General features: G+C 46.3%; 1 protein-coding gene across 11 annotated transcripts in view; it reads left to right on the forward strand.

The window, feature by feature from the left end:
- The window catches only part of RALGPS2 (Ral GEF with PH domain and SH3 binding motif 2), an 890,309-nt gene extending 873,776 nt beyond the window's left edge, over positions 1-16,533 (forward strand). For all 11 annotated transcript variants that reach the window (XM_078642169.1, XM_078642158.1, XM_078642140.1 and 8 more), the window contains one exon: positions 13,974-16,533. In XM_078642169.1, the coding sequence (XP_078498295.1) occupies positions 13,974-14,003 (30 nt within the window). In that variant the 3' untranslated portion in view covers positions 14,004-16,533. The remainder of the gene's footprint in view (positions 1-13,973) is intronic.
- The last annotated feature ends 1,769 nt before the right edge of the window (positions 16,534-18,302 follow it).

An 18,302-nucleotide genomic window follows, 5' to 3' on the forward strand; every position in this document is an offset into this window, starting at 1 on the left:
GAGATACCTCAGGTTCACAATAGGGGGTCAGCACTATCAATTCAAAGGTCTCCCCTTCGGGGTAACTACAGCACCAAGGGTTTTTGCAAAACGCCTAGCAGTAGTAGCAGCACACCTCAGAAGGCAACACATCCATGTGTTCCCCTACCTTGACGATTGGCTCATAAAAGCCAACTCATATGCACAGTGTGCCAGCCATACCTCACAAACAATCCAGCTACTGCACAGTTTAGGATTTTCAATAAATTACCCAAAATCTCATCTGCAACCCTCCCACCTACAGCAATATCTGGGAGCAACAATAGACACCTCCGTAGCAAAAGCATATCCAAATCCAACCAGGATAGCCAACATATAATCTCTCATTCAAAAATTTCAGCCACAATACTCCCTACCAGCTTGAGTGTTCATGCAGCTTATAGGCATGATGGCCTCCTGCATATTCATCGTCTCTCATACTCGGTTTCAAATGCGCCCCTTACAGGAATGCCTAGCACGCCAGTGGAACCAAGATCAAGAACAACTAAAAGACCTAGTGTTGGTAGACAGTCGCACTTACCGCTCTCTGCAGTGGTGGAACCCACAAAACCTTTCCAAGGGGCGACTGTTCCAAGAGCCGATTCCACAGGTAGTACTAACAGCGGACGCATCACTGACAGGTTGGGGAGCCCATCTCCTTCAATATACAGTCCAAGGTCTCTGGACAGTCAAACAAAAGACACTACATATAAACCATTTAGAGTTAGTAGCAGTAGTCCTAGCAATGAGAGCCTTTCAGAAATACTTACACAACAAGGCAGTGTTAATCCGGACGGACAACATGACAGCCATGTACTACATCCAAAAACAGGGGGGAACACACTCTCTGCAACTGTCTCACCTAGCACTGAGCATATGGAAGTGGGCAATTCCACAAAACATGTATCTCCTGGCAGAACACCTCCCAGGGATAGACAACCAGATAGCAGACCTACTAAGCCGACACAGTCAGCAAGTACAGGAATGGGAGATTCATCCTCAAGTTCTCCAACCATTCTTCCAAAAGTGGAGACATCCAGACAGATCTGTTTGCCACAAACAAAAACTCAAAATGCCCGTCATTCGCCGCCAGGTTCCCACACCTGTTGTCACAAGGCAATGCGATATGGATGAACTGGTCAGGCAGATTTGCGTACGCTTTTCCACCAACCCCAATGATTCCATTTGTGGCACGCAAACTAAGGCAACAGTCACTCACAATGATCCTGGTTGCTCCCACATGGGCAAGACAGCCATGGTAAACAACGCTCCTAGAACTCTCAGTGGTTCCTCACCAAAGACTGCGCCTCTCGCCACAACTGCTAACACAGAACCATGGAGAAATCAGGCACCCAGATCCCAATGAGATGAACCTAGCGATCTGGCTCCTGAGGTCTTAGACTTCGGATATCTTAACTTGCCTCCAGACTGTATGAACATTATCAAGGAAGCAAGGCGTCCCATTACCAGAGCATGTTATGCAGCTTAATGGAAAAGATTTGTTATTTATTGTCGTAATAACCAAATCAATCCATTGGATGCCTCCATCCAAAATTTAATATGTTACCTGCTACATCTTCAAAGATGTAATCTAGCATACTCATCCATAAGGCTACACCTTGCTGCTATAGCAGCATATCTTAAAAACAGACATGTGTCCCTATTCAGAATCCCACCTATCAAAGCTTTTATGGAGGGACTTGAAAGAATTATCCCTCCAAAGCATCCACCTGCTCCAGTCTGGAACTTAAACATAGTACTTACCAGACTGATGGGACCCCCCTTCGAACCACTTAATTCATGTGAACTACAATTCTTAACATGGAAGGTGGCATTTTTAATTGCTATTACCTCCCTCAGGCAAGTGAGTGAGCTACAGGCACTAACCATTCAGGAACCTTTCATGCAAATACACCACAATAAAGTAGTGCTTGTACAAACACTAAATGTATGCCAAAAGTTATATCCACTTTCCACATCAATCAGTCCATAGAATTGCCAGTTTTCTTTCAAAACCCGCAATCCGTGGCTGAAAGAGCTGTTCACACACTAGACGTTAAAAGAGCTCTGTTATATTACGTTGACAGAACAAAATCATTCAGAAAGACAAAGCAACTATTTGTCGCTTTTTCACCACAACATAAGGGTAATCCCATTTCCAAACCGAAGGTGCGCCAAAGGTAAGCCCGTCTTCGCCCGTCCGCGCCTGGACCGCGCCCAGCGCCCGTCCCCCTGCTCTATGCCGCTCCCAACCCCCCAGAGTAACTTATGATGCCGCTACTCTCCTCGCCCTCAACGCCGGACGCACCCCACTTTGCTGCGAAGCTACCCCAGGACGTACCCACGGCCCATTCTCCTGCCTCTCTTGTAAGTTCAGCTGCGTCAGGACCCTCACCAAACACACTTCCTCCACACTCGGCTCCGAACCCAACGACTTGAAATGCATCCTACTGAACACCCGCTCGGTCCACAGACACGCAACCGAACTCTGGGACCTAATCGCCACTACGTCACCTGACATCGCCTTCCTCACTGAAACATGGATGAATGCATCTTCTGCCCCCGACATCGCCATAGCCATACCGGACACTTACAAGATCATTCGAAAAGACCGCACCATTAACAAAACTGGAGGAGGCATAGCCATCGTCCATAGAAACACCATCAAAATTACAACCAGCTCTGACGACAATCTTGCAACCGCCGAACACCTCCACTTCCAGATCCACACCGACCCCAGGACCACACTTAGAGGAACCCTCATTTACAGGCCCCCAGGCACCCGATCTCAATTCAGTGACGACATCACTGACTTCGTCAGCCCGCACGCCCTCGCATCCGAGAACTACATTCTTCTTGGAGACCTTAACTACCACCTTGACAACATTCTCGACAACAACACCACCACCCTCCTGGATAACCTGTCCAATCTCGGACTCAAACAACTTGTTGACACCCCCACTCACACAGCCGGACACACGCTCGACCCTATCTTCACCTCCAGCAAGCACATCTCCTTCGATCACACTACAGCTCTCCACTGGACGGATCACAGCTGTGTTCACTTCAGCTACAAAACAACCCTGACCCACAACCATCCACAACCCATTCCCCGAAGAAAATGGAACAAAATCACCACCGACCAACTCCTCGCATCACTCAGCCAAAACACTCCCACCCTAACAACGGACCCAGACCAAGCGGCCACAAACCTCAGGCAATGGATCACCATCAGTGCGGACGAACTAGCACCCCTGAAAAAACACCAGTCGAAATCATTCAGCAAAAGGGCTCCCTGGTTCAATGACGACCTTAAAAAATCCAAGAAGACATGCCGCATCCTGGAGAAGAATTGGAGAAAAGAACCAACCTCAGACAACATGGCCTCCCTCAAGACAGCCACCCGCAAACACCACCAACTGATTCGATCCGCCAAGAAATCAGCATTTAAGGACCGTCTCGACAACAATTCTCATAACAGCAAGGAACTCTTCAATATCGTCAAAGAATTCACCAACCCTCCCGCAGCATCCAACGACATCACTAACTCCCAAGACCTCTGCGATGCGCTATCCTCCTTCTTCTACAACAAAATTGCCGACATCCACAACAGCTTCAAGAACACTCCCAATGACCAACTCACCCCACCCCCTTCTGTTCCCACCCCTCCAACTAACTACCTCAACTCCTGGAACCCAATCACCACTGAAGATACCATTCGCCTCATGAACTCAATCCACTCTGGCTCACCTTCGGACCCCTGTCCCCACTACATCTTCAACAAAGCTGACTCCATCATCGCTCCCCAACTCCGCGATGTCATCAACTGCTCCTTCAACTCCGCCACCTTTCCAGAAATATGGAAACACGCCGAACTCAGCGCCCTTCTGAAAAAACCAACAGCAGACCCCTCAGAACTGAAAAACTACCGTCCCATTTCCCTCCTCCCTTTCCCGGCCAAAGTCATCGAGAAAGCCGTCAACAGCCAACTCGCAGCCTTCCTTGAATCCAACAACTCCTTGGATCCCTCACAAAACGGCTTCCGAGCCAAACACAGCACCAAAACCGCCCTCATTGCGGCAACCGACGACATCCGAGCACTCCTAGACAACGGAGAAACAGTTGCCCTCATCCTACTCGACCTCTCCGCCGCCTTCGACACGGTCTGTCACAGCACCCTCATACAACGCCTCAATAACATCGGCATACAAGGAAAAGCCTTGGACTGGATCATCTCGTTCCTAGCCGGAAGAACCCAGAGAGTCCGACTCCCCCCTTTCTACTCCGAGTCCACCGAAGTCATCTGCGGCGTACCTCAAGGCTCCTCACTCAGTCCCACCCTCTTCAGCGTCTACATGAGTCCCCTCGCCTCCATCGCACGTCAACACAACCTCAACATCATCTCTTACGCCGACGACACCCAGCTAATCCTTTCCCTCACCAAAGACCCCAACACCGCCAAAAACAACCTTCACGAAGGTATGAAAGAAGTAGCCGAATGGATGAAACAGAGCCGCTTAAAACTCAACTCAGACAAAACGGAGGTGCTCATCCTTGGATCCTCCCCCTCAGCTTGGGACGACTCCTGGTGGCCTTCCGCTTTGGGATCAGCGCCCACACCCACAGACCATGCACGTAACCTTGGCTTCATTCTAGACTCCTCTCTCAATGTCCAGACAAGTCAACGCTGTATCGTCCTCCTGCTTCAACGTCCTTCGCATTCTCAAAAAGATCTTCCGCTGGATCCCCCTCGAAACAAGAAAGACTGTCACCCATGCACTGGTCACAAGTCGACTGGACTATGGCAACACACTCTACGCCGGAATTACAACAAAATTGCAGAAAAAGCTCCAGCGCATCCAAAACGCATCAGCGAGACTCATATTAGACATCCCGCGCCAAGAGCACATCACCGGTCACTTAAAAAACCTCCACTGGCTTCCCGTCAACAAAAGAATCACTTTCCGCCTTCTTACCCACGCACACAAGGCCCTTTATAATCTAGGACCCGAATGCCTCAACACCCGACTGTCCTTCTACTATCCCACCCGCCAACTAAGATCATCCAATCAAGCCCTCGCCACAGTCCCGCGCATCCGAAAAACCACCATGGGTGGCAGATCCTTCTCCTTCCTGGCTGCCAAGACCTGGAACTCACTCCCCACCCACCTCCGCCTTACTCAGAATCACATCTCCTTCAGAAAAGAACTGAAAACTTGGCTATTCGATAAACAGTGAACCCCTCCCCCTAGCGCCTTGAGACCCTCTGGGTGAGTAGTGCGCTTTATAAATGCCTGAACTTGAACTTGAACTTAAACCTGGAATAGCCAGATGGATAGTTAAATGCATTCAAATATGCTATCAAAAGGCAAAGCGCACTTTAACAGTTCCGCCGAAAACACACTCAACGCGTAAAATGGGGGCTTCCATGGCTTTCCTAGGAAATATTCCCTTAGAAGTCATATGTAGGGCAGCTACATGGTCTACCATACACACTTTCACCAAACACTACTGTGTTGACGCGCAAGCTAAGCGACAAGCTGCTGTGGGCAGGCTGTCCTTAAAACTCTTTTTCAAACCACTACAGCTGATGCAGGCGACCACCGCTAGAGGAGAAACTGCTATACAGTTGTCAGGGGGTCCCTACCTGCCACGAGTTCGAACCTGATTTTTGTCCCTCTTCCTTTCCGCCTCGACGCTTACAGGAGGACCGTGTTCCCTTTAAGGCGGCTTGGGTTTCCCAGGAGGGCGTGGCTGCCTCTCTGACGTCACCCCCGTTTTGCCAATCAGACACGACCTCGACCCTGATAGCGGAAGGCCGGGAGAGCAGTGGCGCGAGCGCGGCTGGAGAGGAGGAAGTGCCCCAGGAGTCCGTGTCCAAGGAGGAAGCTGCCGGAGCAGGATTACCGTCCTCGGAGACCGGAGTCGAACTAGCCAGGAGGTTAGCGCCGGAGAAGCCGGGAGGCCAACGTTTCCACGCTGCGCCCAGCCACACTTCAACCGGAGAAGTGTGGCTCCGCAAGGTACGGGCTAAAATAAGGGGAGTGTTCTCTTCGAAAGAGGGACTGGCTAAAGGGCGGCGGGGCAGTCACAGAGCGGGCATGCATGAGTGTAACGCGCTATCACACTCACTGAGAGAAAGTGCACTAAAAGGGTTAAGGTACCCGGTGATTCCCTTCACGTCCTCCCTTTCCCCTCCTGCCATTTCGCATTGTGGTTCTCGCCAGTAATACGGCGTATTCTTTTCTTTCTTTCTTTTGTCGAGGAAACACACCCCTAAGGACCTTCTGAAGAATCCAACCCCGGGAGTTTTGTAAAGAAGGCATCCGGAATAAGACTGTCCCTGTACTCGGACCCACGAGACTTGTGTTGTTTTTTTTTACCTCGCCTGTGTTTAAATAAACTTCCTTTACCTGCACCAGACGACTCCGTTTTCCCTATACGTCCTTGGTCCTAGCAAGCACCCCCCCCTGTCAAGCCTTACAACAGTCTATGCTAAGATATGAACTCAGCAGCCCACATGCCTCTAACGGCAAATGCTACTTACCAGTATGCATCTGTTCTTGGCATGTAGGGCTGCTGACATTCATATACCCCGCCTCCTCCCCGGTGCCTGTCACAGCTGCATGGTTATCTTCCTTACATACATTTACATGGTCAGCTCTTACTCTCCTATACTCCATCTTTGCCACAATGGCGAAAAACAATCTGAAGATGGAGAAGATGCCCATGCGCACTGTAGTCCAGAGGAGGAGTCACCTATCTCGTGATACTTCAAAGACTCTTCCAAGACAACAAGGTGCAAACATCCGGACCCAACACTAGGTGGCGATCTATGCTAAGATATGAATGTCAGCAGCCCTACATGCCAAGAACAGATGCATACTGGTAAGTAGCATTTGCCTTACTTTATATATCACATGTTCATTCTGCACTTCCAAAAGAATCCAATATGTCACTTTTGGGCAGTATTTAGATGGGGCAGATATGCAAAGCTGCTCCTAGGATGTCAGTACACACATTCAATAAATACTATTCTGTGTATATCAAAGCTAGAAAGGAAGCATATGTGGATTCATTTTGTTTTGAAGACTTTTAGTACCTCCACTACTTCTTTCCATCAGACACTCCTTCAGGGGTTGAGGATACTGCTTTACAGTCTATAGCACGTGATATACTATAATACATGCCAAAAAAGAAAACATTACTTACATGCTACACTCATTTTGCTGTTGTAGTCTTGTAGATTTACGTGCTATACTTCTCACGGACAGTAAAGTAGTACACCATACCAAAGTGACAGACACACACATTCCTCAGGTCAAAACAATATAAGGTGGAGTTTGTCCTGAGGCCTTGTAGTTTTAGAGGGACCTGATTATTCATCATTCCATGCACACTCAAGCAAATAAAAACCCTTTGGAGAAAAACAAGTTGCATTTTTATGAACCTTACACTAAATGGCAGAAAAACGCACAACATGCGATCTGCAACACTACACGTGCAAATCAAGAGTTACTGGTAAGTGAGCTTTTACTGTAGCTTTATCTGGCTCTAGTAAAGGGGTGGAGAGGTGAAGGTTGGAAAGATATTGAAAATAAATGACCATGGGCCCAGTATTGGGTTAGGATTTGCTGGAGTAAGTTCAATGTTATTTCTTGTCATTGGTTGGTAGAGGTGACTAGAAGAATTGTTGTTGCAGCATGCTTGGTGGGAGAGAGGATTGGGCATCCTGCTGTTGTATTCCTCAATTAGGAGAGACCTTTCCTTTGGATCCAGTTGGTTAACTGGTACTCAAATTGGTTTAGATAGAGATAAGTGATTAGGTAAATGGCAGCTGGGCAGACATAACTTAATTGATTAGTGGAGTTTGGATAGAGTGGCAGTGGGCACGACTGGTGTAGAAGGATATGTCAGCTATGTAGACAAGGGGGGTCAGTGAAGTAGGCAGAGGTTGGCAGGTGCTGAGCGGGATGGTGGGCATAAAATAAGCAGCATTGATGACGGAGGTATTATTTGCTCACAGGTTAGGAATAAAGGGCATGGTGAGCCAGATAAAAAGGTGTAGTGAGGGAAAAGCTGTCTTTCAAACACATTAATGATGGAGTTGATTGTACTAGAGATTACAAGACTTGATGAGAAAGCATTGATTGGATCGTTACAGGGATTGACAATGAATGTGTTTTACTTGGAAATGTACAGGGAGAAGTGGTGATTGGATTACATGTCACCGGAAGTAGTGAAGTGCTTGTCAATGGTGTGTAAGGTTGCAAGGGTGATGGGAGAGTGAATTGGAAACAAGGTTCTGAGGCAAGGGATTGTTGGATCAGTCAACAAATTGGGCTGACTTACTGAGATCCATATTATGTTGATGTCACTGAGCTCTGAATACAATGTACTGCTGAGCTGTTGTATGACTAATTGAAAACATTTTTTTAAACAAGTTGTCCTGAATAAGATGGTGGTGTAGGCAGGAGTGGAGATTAGAGTTTGGGTTATGAGTGGTGGCTATATTAACAATTGGGTAACAGATGTCTTGCAGTGATGATGGTGACTTTTGGATAGTAATAGTGAATAGAAAGACGCTAGTTGAGTCGGATATGAAAAGGAGCAATGGTGATAATTGATTAGTCCAAGATTGACAGAAAGGTTTGTTTGTTGTGGCACCAATGAATACTAAAATGGTGATTTTGTCTGTTTGGCATATAAACAATGAGGGACGTGTTCACAAGGGCAATCGGATGACTGAGATATGAATAATTATTACATTGAGAATTGTTACACTGAGCGGTTAAATAAAAGACTACAAGTTTAGCATAAAAAGTAAAGTGAAAATATAAGAATAGGGGGATGGGAAACAAAAAAAAAGCTTTCATTCTAGTAATGCATTTTGATAAATGTTACATAGAGTACTCTTAGCTGTAAATGTAATTCCAGTATATAAATAAATATTTGTGTAGGGGATGCGAGTCTGGTGGCAGGGGTGACATAGGAAAGATAGCACTTTTGCAGGTAACGAGGGCTTAAGCTGAACAGCATGGGTGAGTCCTAGTGACGGGGTTTTCAATGGTAAGGGATGTCCACATGTGTCAAGCAATGAGAATCCGCTTTCAGGTGTTGTCTGATAAAAGCTGGGGCTGTAGTCGTACCATAAATCCATGTCACACAGACTCTGTGTTGAAGTCATTACGTTTCTGATGGCTACTTCTAACTGCAGGTTCCAGACCTTATGAACATCTCCCGATGCCAGAGTGGATCCTAAAAACTTGTGCACGATAGTAGGTAGTGTTGTGGGACTCCATCCTGCCCCAGAAGGGCCGCCCTGAGCCATATGGCAGCACCAGCCTTGCACTCTTGATGTCAGCTCCTTTCTTTTCACACATTTAGACACGCATCTGGAACCCTGTTCTTTCTTTACTCTGTGAAGTGATTCTTCTGCACATTTTGCAGTGTGCAAGGGACGTCATCCCCAAACATAACAGGATTTAAACCTTGTAGGAACTGAAACAGATGTTTGTGGCAGATCCGTTTGAGGTGTGCCTCTGGTGCTTGGATTTAACAAACGACGTGTGATAACTGCTCCCAGATGAATCCAAAGATCATCCAAGAAAGCAAAGTAAAACTCTACATAACAAACCAATGGAAAGCTCCAGATCGGAGCCATGGACCCGCTACTTTCAAAGATGTTTCCACTGCAGATCTTTTTCGTGGTTAAATTAATCGGGTAAGTAATATTAGGAACTCAAAAAGTTCAAGTAGGAATCTGCCCCTTCTCACCAATTTTGTTCTCTAGAAAAGGCGTTACGTCATAACTGTGCCTCTAAGTCTCACTCCCCTTCTGCTAAGGAGCCGAATCCATCTTTGGTCCCGCTGCACCTAAAGTTCCCATACCCATCTGAAATTTTGCAGCAGGGCAAAGCCTTTCGAGAGCTCATGCTGTGCGTCCTTGGCACGCTTCCAGCTCCTTCTGCAATGCCTTCAAACCACAAAGATCTGCAGGGATTACCGCAGGAACTAGCACAGGACCCTTCATACGTCAATGGTGCTGGAAGAGGAACTCCAACCCATTGTGATCTCCGACTGAGCTAGCTTTATTTCAACCAGTGCCTCGTCTAGATCTTGCTTGGGGCAAAAAATACTGAATCCATCAGTCCCAAGCACAATTCCTATCATCAGATATTGTCCTCTGGGAGACATGAATCATTGAGAATCAAACACAACGCTCACTTTCATTCGCCATACTCCAATTCAATACTGATTTCAATCCAACTCCCAATGACCCAAGTATTGGCACAAGAACCCCAATTGTATGTCAAAGTAGATTTACAATTTATTATTTATTATCACAAGAAATTCCTTACTGCATGTGTGGCAACACAATACATCCGAAAAATGGGCCCTGCAGATTATCAAACAGGGCAATGCCCTGCTATTATTTTTCAAGCACACCTTGCAAATGCACAGGAACACCTTTTGGAGGTCTATCTGTCCATGTTACAACAAGAAATGCATGCTCTTTTGGACAAAGAAGCCATAGAAAAGGATACCAGACTCTGAAGTGGGGACTGAGTGTTACCCACACTACTTTCTCATGTCGAAAAAATGATGAAGGCCTTTGTCCTATCCTAGCTTTGCACCCCCTCAATGCCCTCTTGCACAAAGAAGAATTTAAGATGCGTATCCTGTCTAAGGTTCTATACACCCTGTATCTCGGAGACTGGATGGCAGTGTGTGCCCACAGGTGCTGCTTATGGTTCAAGGTGGCCACAGGCACGTTCACTTTGTCATTCTCCCTTTCAACCTCACCAGTGCCCTTTGGGTGTTCACCAAGGTAGTGGCGGTGGTCCTTGCCCATCTGTGTTGGTCAGTGGTAGCATTGTTACCCTACCTCGACAACTGGCCGTTGACCAGCTAACCACAGTCGGCCCTGGGCACCTCCACACTGCAACAGACCTCTTGACATCATTGGTACTCTAATCAACTTCCTGAAGTCAAACCTGATCCCTTTGCAGAGTTTCCCCTTCATTGGGCCCATTCTGGATATGGTGCAATTTCAAGCCTTTCTTTAAACCTTTCTTCAGGACCAACAAGTCCAAAACATGCTTGCCATGTTTTCGATGTTTCACCTCTGTCCTGGGTCTTAGTGAGGACGGCTCTACGGCCTACTAGCCTCCTGGATCCTTTTCACTGACCATGCCAGAAGGCACATACTAACTTTGCAGTGGAATCTGAAGTCTCAGTGGTTCCAGCACCAAAGGAACCATCCAGTCCTATCCTTGTGTTGGAGAAGACTGTAAAAGATCTGCAGTGGTGGCTGCTCGATCATAGTTGAACCAGCAGCAGACCCCTCTATCTGCCACACCCAGGGCATGATGGTGGTGACAGACATGCAGGGCTGGAAACGCAAACCAGCCCTGGCAATTGAGTCGGGGGACGGCTGCAGGGGATGGGAGGAGGTGGGTGTTGGGGGAGGGGGGTCGTGGAAAACACTGCAGCTGCTTTTGTTACAGGCTGCTGATATTACAGCGATGCTGCAAACCAAACCGGCCCTGGTAATAAAAATGGCCCCTAGTGGTCAAAATCAGCCATCACCCTGGTAGCCCACCAGGGAAACACCCGGTGCCCGCAGACATGTCGCTGTTGGGCTAGAGAGCTCATCTGAGAGAAGTGGAGATGAGATGACTCTCTAGTCTACGGCGGATACTTGCCTCACATCAGTGTGTTGAAGTTGTCCATTTGCTCGCCGTTGAAGTCCTTCCTACCGCTCATCAAAAGGAGCCAGATCCAGGTGCTCACGGGCAGCACTGATTTCATGTGGTCCTGCAACAACCAGGAAGAAGTGGGGTCCAGAGCCAGGAGGCTCTGGAACTGGCTGAGTCGACAGGGCATTTCGCTTGTAGTGGGGCACCTAGTGGGCTCTTTAAACGACAGCTCCGATGAATTCAGTGGACGACACTTGCCAGATCACAAACAAATGACAGTTACATCTAGAGATGGCACAGGGCTTCTTACAGCAATGGGGAGAGCCCTATCTCAATCTCTTCCCTGCGTCAAGATGATGTAGTGTTGACTCTTGCGTATTGGAGTAACCAAGGAGGATCTTTCTCTGAGACTCATTCCACCTACAGTGGCTCAAGGAACTCCTGTATACATTCCTGCCACTCCTTTACTGAGTTTTGAATATTATCTCTGGCCATGAGCATCTGACCTCCAATAAAGCTGCCACTTCGGGAGGAACTTCTGTCACAGCAGCAGGACAGGGTTTTGCACCCAGGCCTGCGAAACCTGCTCCTCCATGCATGGATATTGAGGGGCAACACTTCATCTCCTTTGACCTCCCTCCTGAAGTTGTCACCCTATCAGCCAGTCTCTCTTCCATGAAATCTGTGTATGCCGGGAGCTACCAAACGATGGTGGCTTAGTTTAGTTCTTGCCAGATCCCATTACACTCCAGGCTGTTGGATGTATTGGTGTTTGTTTGGTCTTTGGACCAGCATGGTCAGGCTGTGGGCGCTGCTAAAAGTTACTTATCGGCCTTTTAATGTTTACTGGACCAGCTGTCCTTGTCCAAAACAGCTGTCGAGATTGCACCTCCTATTAGTTGTGCAATATGTTTGTCATCGCCCTTTCCGATGCCACAGTGAGACTTGAATTTTCTCCTCACTTTTGTTTTGTATACCACTTTTTAACCAATGTACAGTTGTCCATTGCATCACCTCACCTTGAAAATGGTCTTGCTGGTTGTGATAACATCTGCATGCCATGTGAATCTGCTTCATGTCCTCTAGGTCCAGCCTCATTATTCCATCTTTTTTTTCTGGACATGCCGGTGTTAGAGATACAAGCAGCGTTCCTACCGAAGGTGGTGACTCTTTTTCACGTCAGACAACCTATCACTCTTCCGACCTCCTTTGCGCTGCTTCATCCCTTGAAAGAGCAAGAGACTCCACTTCTTGGAACTCAAGAGAGCGCTGAGGTTTAACATTGATCGTACCAAAGAACATCAGGTGGGCGATCAGCTCTTTGTGGGTCTCACCGGTGCAAAAAAGGGCAACGTCGTGAAGAAATGGACCATCTCAAAATAGATAGTTCTCAGTATGAAGATCTGCTATGCATTGGCTAAGAAGCAGTTTCCAGAAGGCCTGAGGGCTCATTCCACTAGGGCTAAGGCTACTACCACAACCTTGGCATGCAGCGTGCCTCTCCTGAATGTCACTCTGCTATGCGGGCATCGGTGCACAAATTCAGTATTGCCTTGATTTTTAGGTCCTTCGGGATGGACATTTTGTCCATTCTGTCCTTCAGGACATTTTGTTCTGAGCCATTCCACAGCTCCACCATCTTGGGAGGTACTACTTTGCTATCTATCTGAAGATAGAAGTATTAATCAGAAGAACAAGTTACTTACTTTCTTTCTGGTGGATACACTATCGGCAGATTCCTCACTGTACTTCCACCTGCCGTTCTGTGGGATTACCTTTTTTTCATCTAGAAAGGTCCTAATTTAGGAATCTGCACACTGGTTTCTCCAGTTCGCTGATGGGTTCCACACCTGCGGGAGCAGACAGGATTATGAGTTATAACAGACATCAGCGTGTATGGGTAGCTCCTATATGCGGATCTGCTCATTATTTCTGGAGCGGAACGAAGTCCACATCGATTTATACCTTGCCACCTACTGGCACACAGGAGGACTGCTTTTTGAATTTTCCAGATGTCCGGTGCCTGGGGATATTCACAAGGTGAGCAATCTGAGTTTAAATAAAGTATGCTTGTGAAAGAGTGTTAAGGAAGGTAAATAACTTCTCACAAAAGCTGCAAGTGTATCCATAGAGACCACAAAAACTACTCCCTTGTTAGGAGAGTGTTGGCCTAAATGTAGCTTGTATGCCTTTAATTGTGATTTTGTGGGCCTTCTATAATGTTTTATCTAACTGGAGATTCTTCTCTTTCAGGCACCTGCCAACTTAATGACGTTTGAGTAACAAATACTAAGAGGAAGCAAGTTCAGAGCCCGTAAAAAAGCAGCATTTCTTTTGATAGAACAGACCACGTCGTTAGAGAAATCGACATGAAAAGGTCTGCACATGGCTTTAACATGCTATGATGAAATCTAGCAAGTTGGAACTTTAATGTGCTGCGAAACCAACAGATTTATGAACAATAACAGACTTAACAAAGCACTACCTTTCCCCCAAGGGATCAAGCTTGGACGAGAGGGAATCGCCACTATTTGTGCGTGCCACCCTTTGACCGCTCTCTTGTCCCGCACTCCCCAGAAATCTCTTTTCAAGACTCAGAAAACAAAAATCTCTTGAAGTTGATCTGCCATAGACTTTGCTTACTTCAATGATGACTGTGCCGTCTTGTGGTAATCCACTGCCTTAATATTGAAGTGCAAGAAGACTTTGCCCGACCACCTAATGATGTCTTAGTGTGTCTGGGTAGAAAGCTGTTCTAGGGAACAACAGATTGTATTGTACATGCTAGTTTTTAAATTTACATTTACACAGGAGAGGCTTCCTTATTTTTAAGTTCTCATTCGAAAAAAGAATACCTAACTGAATCCTCAAGTCAAGAATGGGTTGCGTTGTCAGTTGTTCTACTACAAAGGCAAGGAGGTGCCTGAATGCAAACTTTGTACATTAGAAATGTTCTATACATTACCAGCAGCCCTGTTTTAGTGCTAGAAACTTTCACAGATTGACATTCTCATCCAGCTGACCACCGGAGAGCATCACCCTGTGAACAGGCATGACCGTAATAGATCAAAAGACAGATGATCAAACATTGACATGACAGAGTGCTGGACATTCAACTGACCAACTTCGGCAACTGCAGTTACGTCAACATCTGCACTGAAAGCAGTACCACAGCATTTGGCTCTGTCTTGCATTGGGATTTGGGTGTTTTATGATGAGAAGGGAATGGAAGAATGCAGGAGAGTAATTGTTTTACAAGTGTGAATCTCCATGGTTTGAACATTGAGATGTCCTTTTGGTGCACTAAAAGCTATGCAGGCCACCTTGAACCAAATTCATGGCTTAGGATCCAAGTTGGCATCCCTCTACTAGTTGTTGCTAAAAAGCCACATGCAACGCACTACCTCATGAAACAGGAGGGATTGATCCTTCCTTCGTGCAGCTTGCGTTGTAATTTTTTTAACACAGTGGATGGTGCCTTCCATGTGGCTGTCCTGTCACCTGCACCATTTACAAGATATGTTCTACTTCAACACCCCAATGCTAATATCCCTTTAAGAAGGGATGCTATGTATTTTTTCTCTGGGTACTCGTGTGAAATATACCCCTTCCCCTTTCTTTACTTCTAAAACTGGACCAAGGATCCTATGTGTGCAGAAGCTCAGACACGTTGGATTGGATCTTAAAAAGCACAGTTTCGCCATCCATGTAATAACCTTCCCTGTGATAGAAAGTTAATGGTGTTCTTTTCAGTATATTTTTTCAAGCCTGCATTCCCTTTTCCCCGTGCAGGCCTGTAGGAGTGAGTGGAAGTACCTTAAGATAGTGTGAGAGTTATTTTCTACTCTTGTTCTTTTTTGCCAAAATGAGTGACAACAATTATATAACTAGGAAGGGCTGTGTTGCAATTCTCACTCCTGACTTTTTACAGCACAAGTAGTGGGTGCATGGGTCTTGAAAGTTCTATCCATGAGTGATACTTACCCCCCCCCCACTCCTTCCCATGTCTAAAGCTGAGAAATTACTGTCCTGCAAGGTGGTGGTAATGCACAGGAATCTATATTGATTTCTAAATGCCAATGTGTGGGCTGTATACTTCTTTAAAGACGACAGGAAGAGAAGCTTGTGCTATCCATGGTCGTGTATGCTGCAAAGTAAACACCAGCCGATGTGGGTAACATGGGAGGTCTTTTTCTTTATCACATTTCTTCATGTAAACTGGAGGCAAGAGTGTCTTACCTGTAGGGTTTCCTTCCCCCAGGCTTTTCATTTCAATTGTGTATTATAGTCACTTACTCTGGAATGTTTGAGCCCATGGCAAGGAGTAGCAAGGTGGATACAAACCAATATTATTGTGGCTTGTTCAGTCCGAAAGGGCCGCCTGCCAAAGCCCTAAGGGAACATGCACTTACAGGAATGAACCTTATATTAGGGGACACTGTAATTTCCATAGGGGTGTGACTATCTGTTGGGATTTTTGGGTACCTCTCTTCCCATGGTATTATCATTTTTTCTGGTTTGGTTATGTCCACAAATTGACAATTTAAGCTTGTGATGCATTGTGTTTTGGGAACAGGTTTTGGGGAAGAGAGGGATGTACATTTTCTTTCTCAGTTCCCACATTGTTCTAGTTAACCCATGTTGGGTATTTCACACGATCCCCACCTGCATGGCCAGCAGTATTAATGTGTAAACTTGAGTTCACAAGATTACTACTATTGTTTTGCTTTTTTTTTTTTTTAAGTCTGTGATGTTTTAGTTTGTTTTGAAAATGTGTTTTAACAAATGTTTTTTAAAGCGTTGTGAATAATAACACTATTGATTGTTTCTCATTTTACTCGATAGTAGCAAGCTTTTTAGTTTCACTTTCTAATGCTGTGTATACATCCATGCCACTTGATTCGGTTGAAGTGAAGCCACACATAGGTTGAATTAAGAGGTGTTCACCTCAGAGGTTTGACTCCTTTCCATGAGTTCCCTATTCTTTCTTGATTTCTTTATTGAGGGCAGTCATTTTTCCAATAAAGTATTGAGTTTTTTGTTTCTATCTGCACTTACATCACCACAGTATAAACCACCAACATATCATCAAGTTAAGAAGATGTGGAGTTAATATTAAATCAAATTCCTTACCTTCGAATACTTCCCAGGCATCAGACTCGATTTGGAACTTTTTGAGTAATCCCCTTGCACGCCTGTAGGTTCTGCTCAGCATGTGGTCATTAGCATCATCCACACTGGATGTGATGAGTGCAGTGCCTATATAGGTACCACATCCGCGTGCTGATCTAAGTTCCTGGATCTGGATCGAACTCCCCCAAATCACTTTTGGATTAACTTCTTGCAACGTTTTGTCAACATCTAGTGTGCCTTTTACCATTTTTTTTTAGATGTTCCCAAAGAAACCCACCGGATTCAAGACTTGTGGAGCGTCATTGACAGATGTCAGTGACAGACCCTCACTTGGTGTATCTGTGGTATCTGGAGAGGGATCACCACTGTGTCATGTGCAAAGTACTGGACAGTGAACCTCAAGGCCATCCATGAGTGGGCCATGAAGCTCTCAGCCACTCTCCATGTGAATTCATGCCGGTTCAGGTCACATTAGCATGGGAGGTCTTGGGACTGATCCTGGGATGGCTCGCGTCATTTCTTGTCGCACTGTCGAACACCTTCAGGTAAGCCACACAAGAAGAAGTTGAAGTGCTTTTTGACTTCTCTGTGTCACTCCGATTCTTTGGACGCCATGAGGGAACAAATCGCAACCTCGCTCTTATGTGGTGCCTGTGCAGCTGGCATCACAGAGTCCTCTCTGCGCTTTCCTGAATTTTTGGGTGGTCGGACCCCTTTGGAGCAACTTAGGTTCAGATGGGTCTTCACTGAAGCCCCGTCAGCGGGTCAGTCCTCCGCACCAGTCAACCTTCTCGGATCCGTTTTTTAATCTGAATCTGCCATGGCTTTGTGACCTCTGGGGACCACATTCCAGTGACACCATCTTTATTCTCGACTCTGGTACGGATCTGGACCCGCTTTGCATAACGTTTGTTCCAGTGCCGTCCAGGCCTACACGGCTTGGATTGGAGATGAAACCTTATTTCACTGAAGGGCCCACTGAGTAATTCTTATCGAGGGGATCTGAGATCCCTGTACATACACTGACCCCTTAGCATAGTCCATGAGACAGACCCATCAAAAACGGTGGGGGCGAGGGGGGGGGGGGGGGGTCGTGATAATCCACCGCAATACATTTTCCATTAAAATTGAAAATATATCTCTTCAAATTTGCGAAGCAATGAGCTTCTCCATCTTGCTCACCCCTTCCCAAATCTTCAAAGCCATCCTATTGTATCGACCCCCAGGATCGGGGACTGCCTTTCTTGCCTCACTGAACAAATCACTGGAACTCGTGGCTACTGAACCCACCATTACTATTCTGGATGACTTTAATTTTCATCTCAAATACAACTGATAACGATACAATTTTGCTATTATCAGAATTAAAGGTATTGGGTCTCTCACAACGAATAGCTGACCCTACACACATAGCTGGACATACGTTAGATAGCCTTTTCTCCAATGCAC

This window comes from Lissotriton helveticus, chromosome 1_1, assembly GCF_964261635.1.
Source record: "Lissotriton helveticus chromosome 1_1, aLisHel1.1, whole genome shotgun sequence".
In the NCBI taxonomy this organism is placed as follows: Eukaryota; Metazoa; Chordata; class Amphibia; order Caudata; family Salamandridae; genus Lissotriton; species Lissotriton helveticus.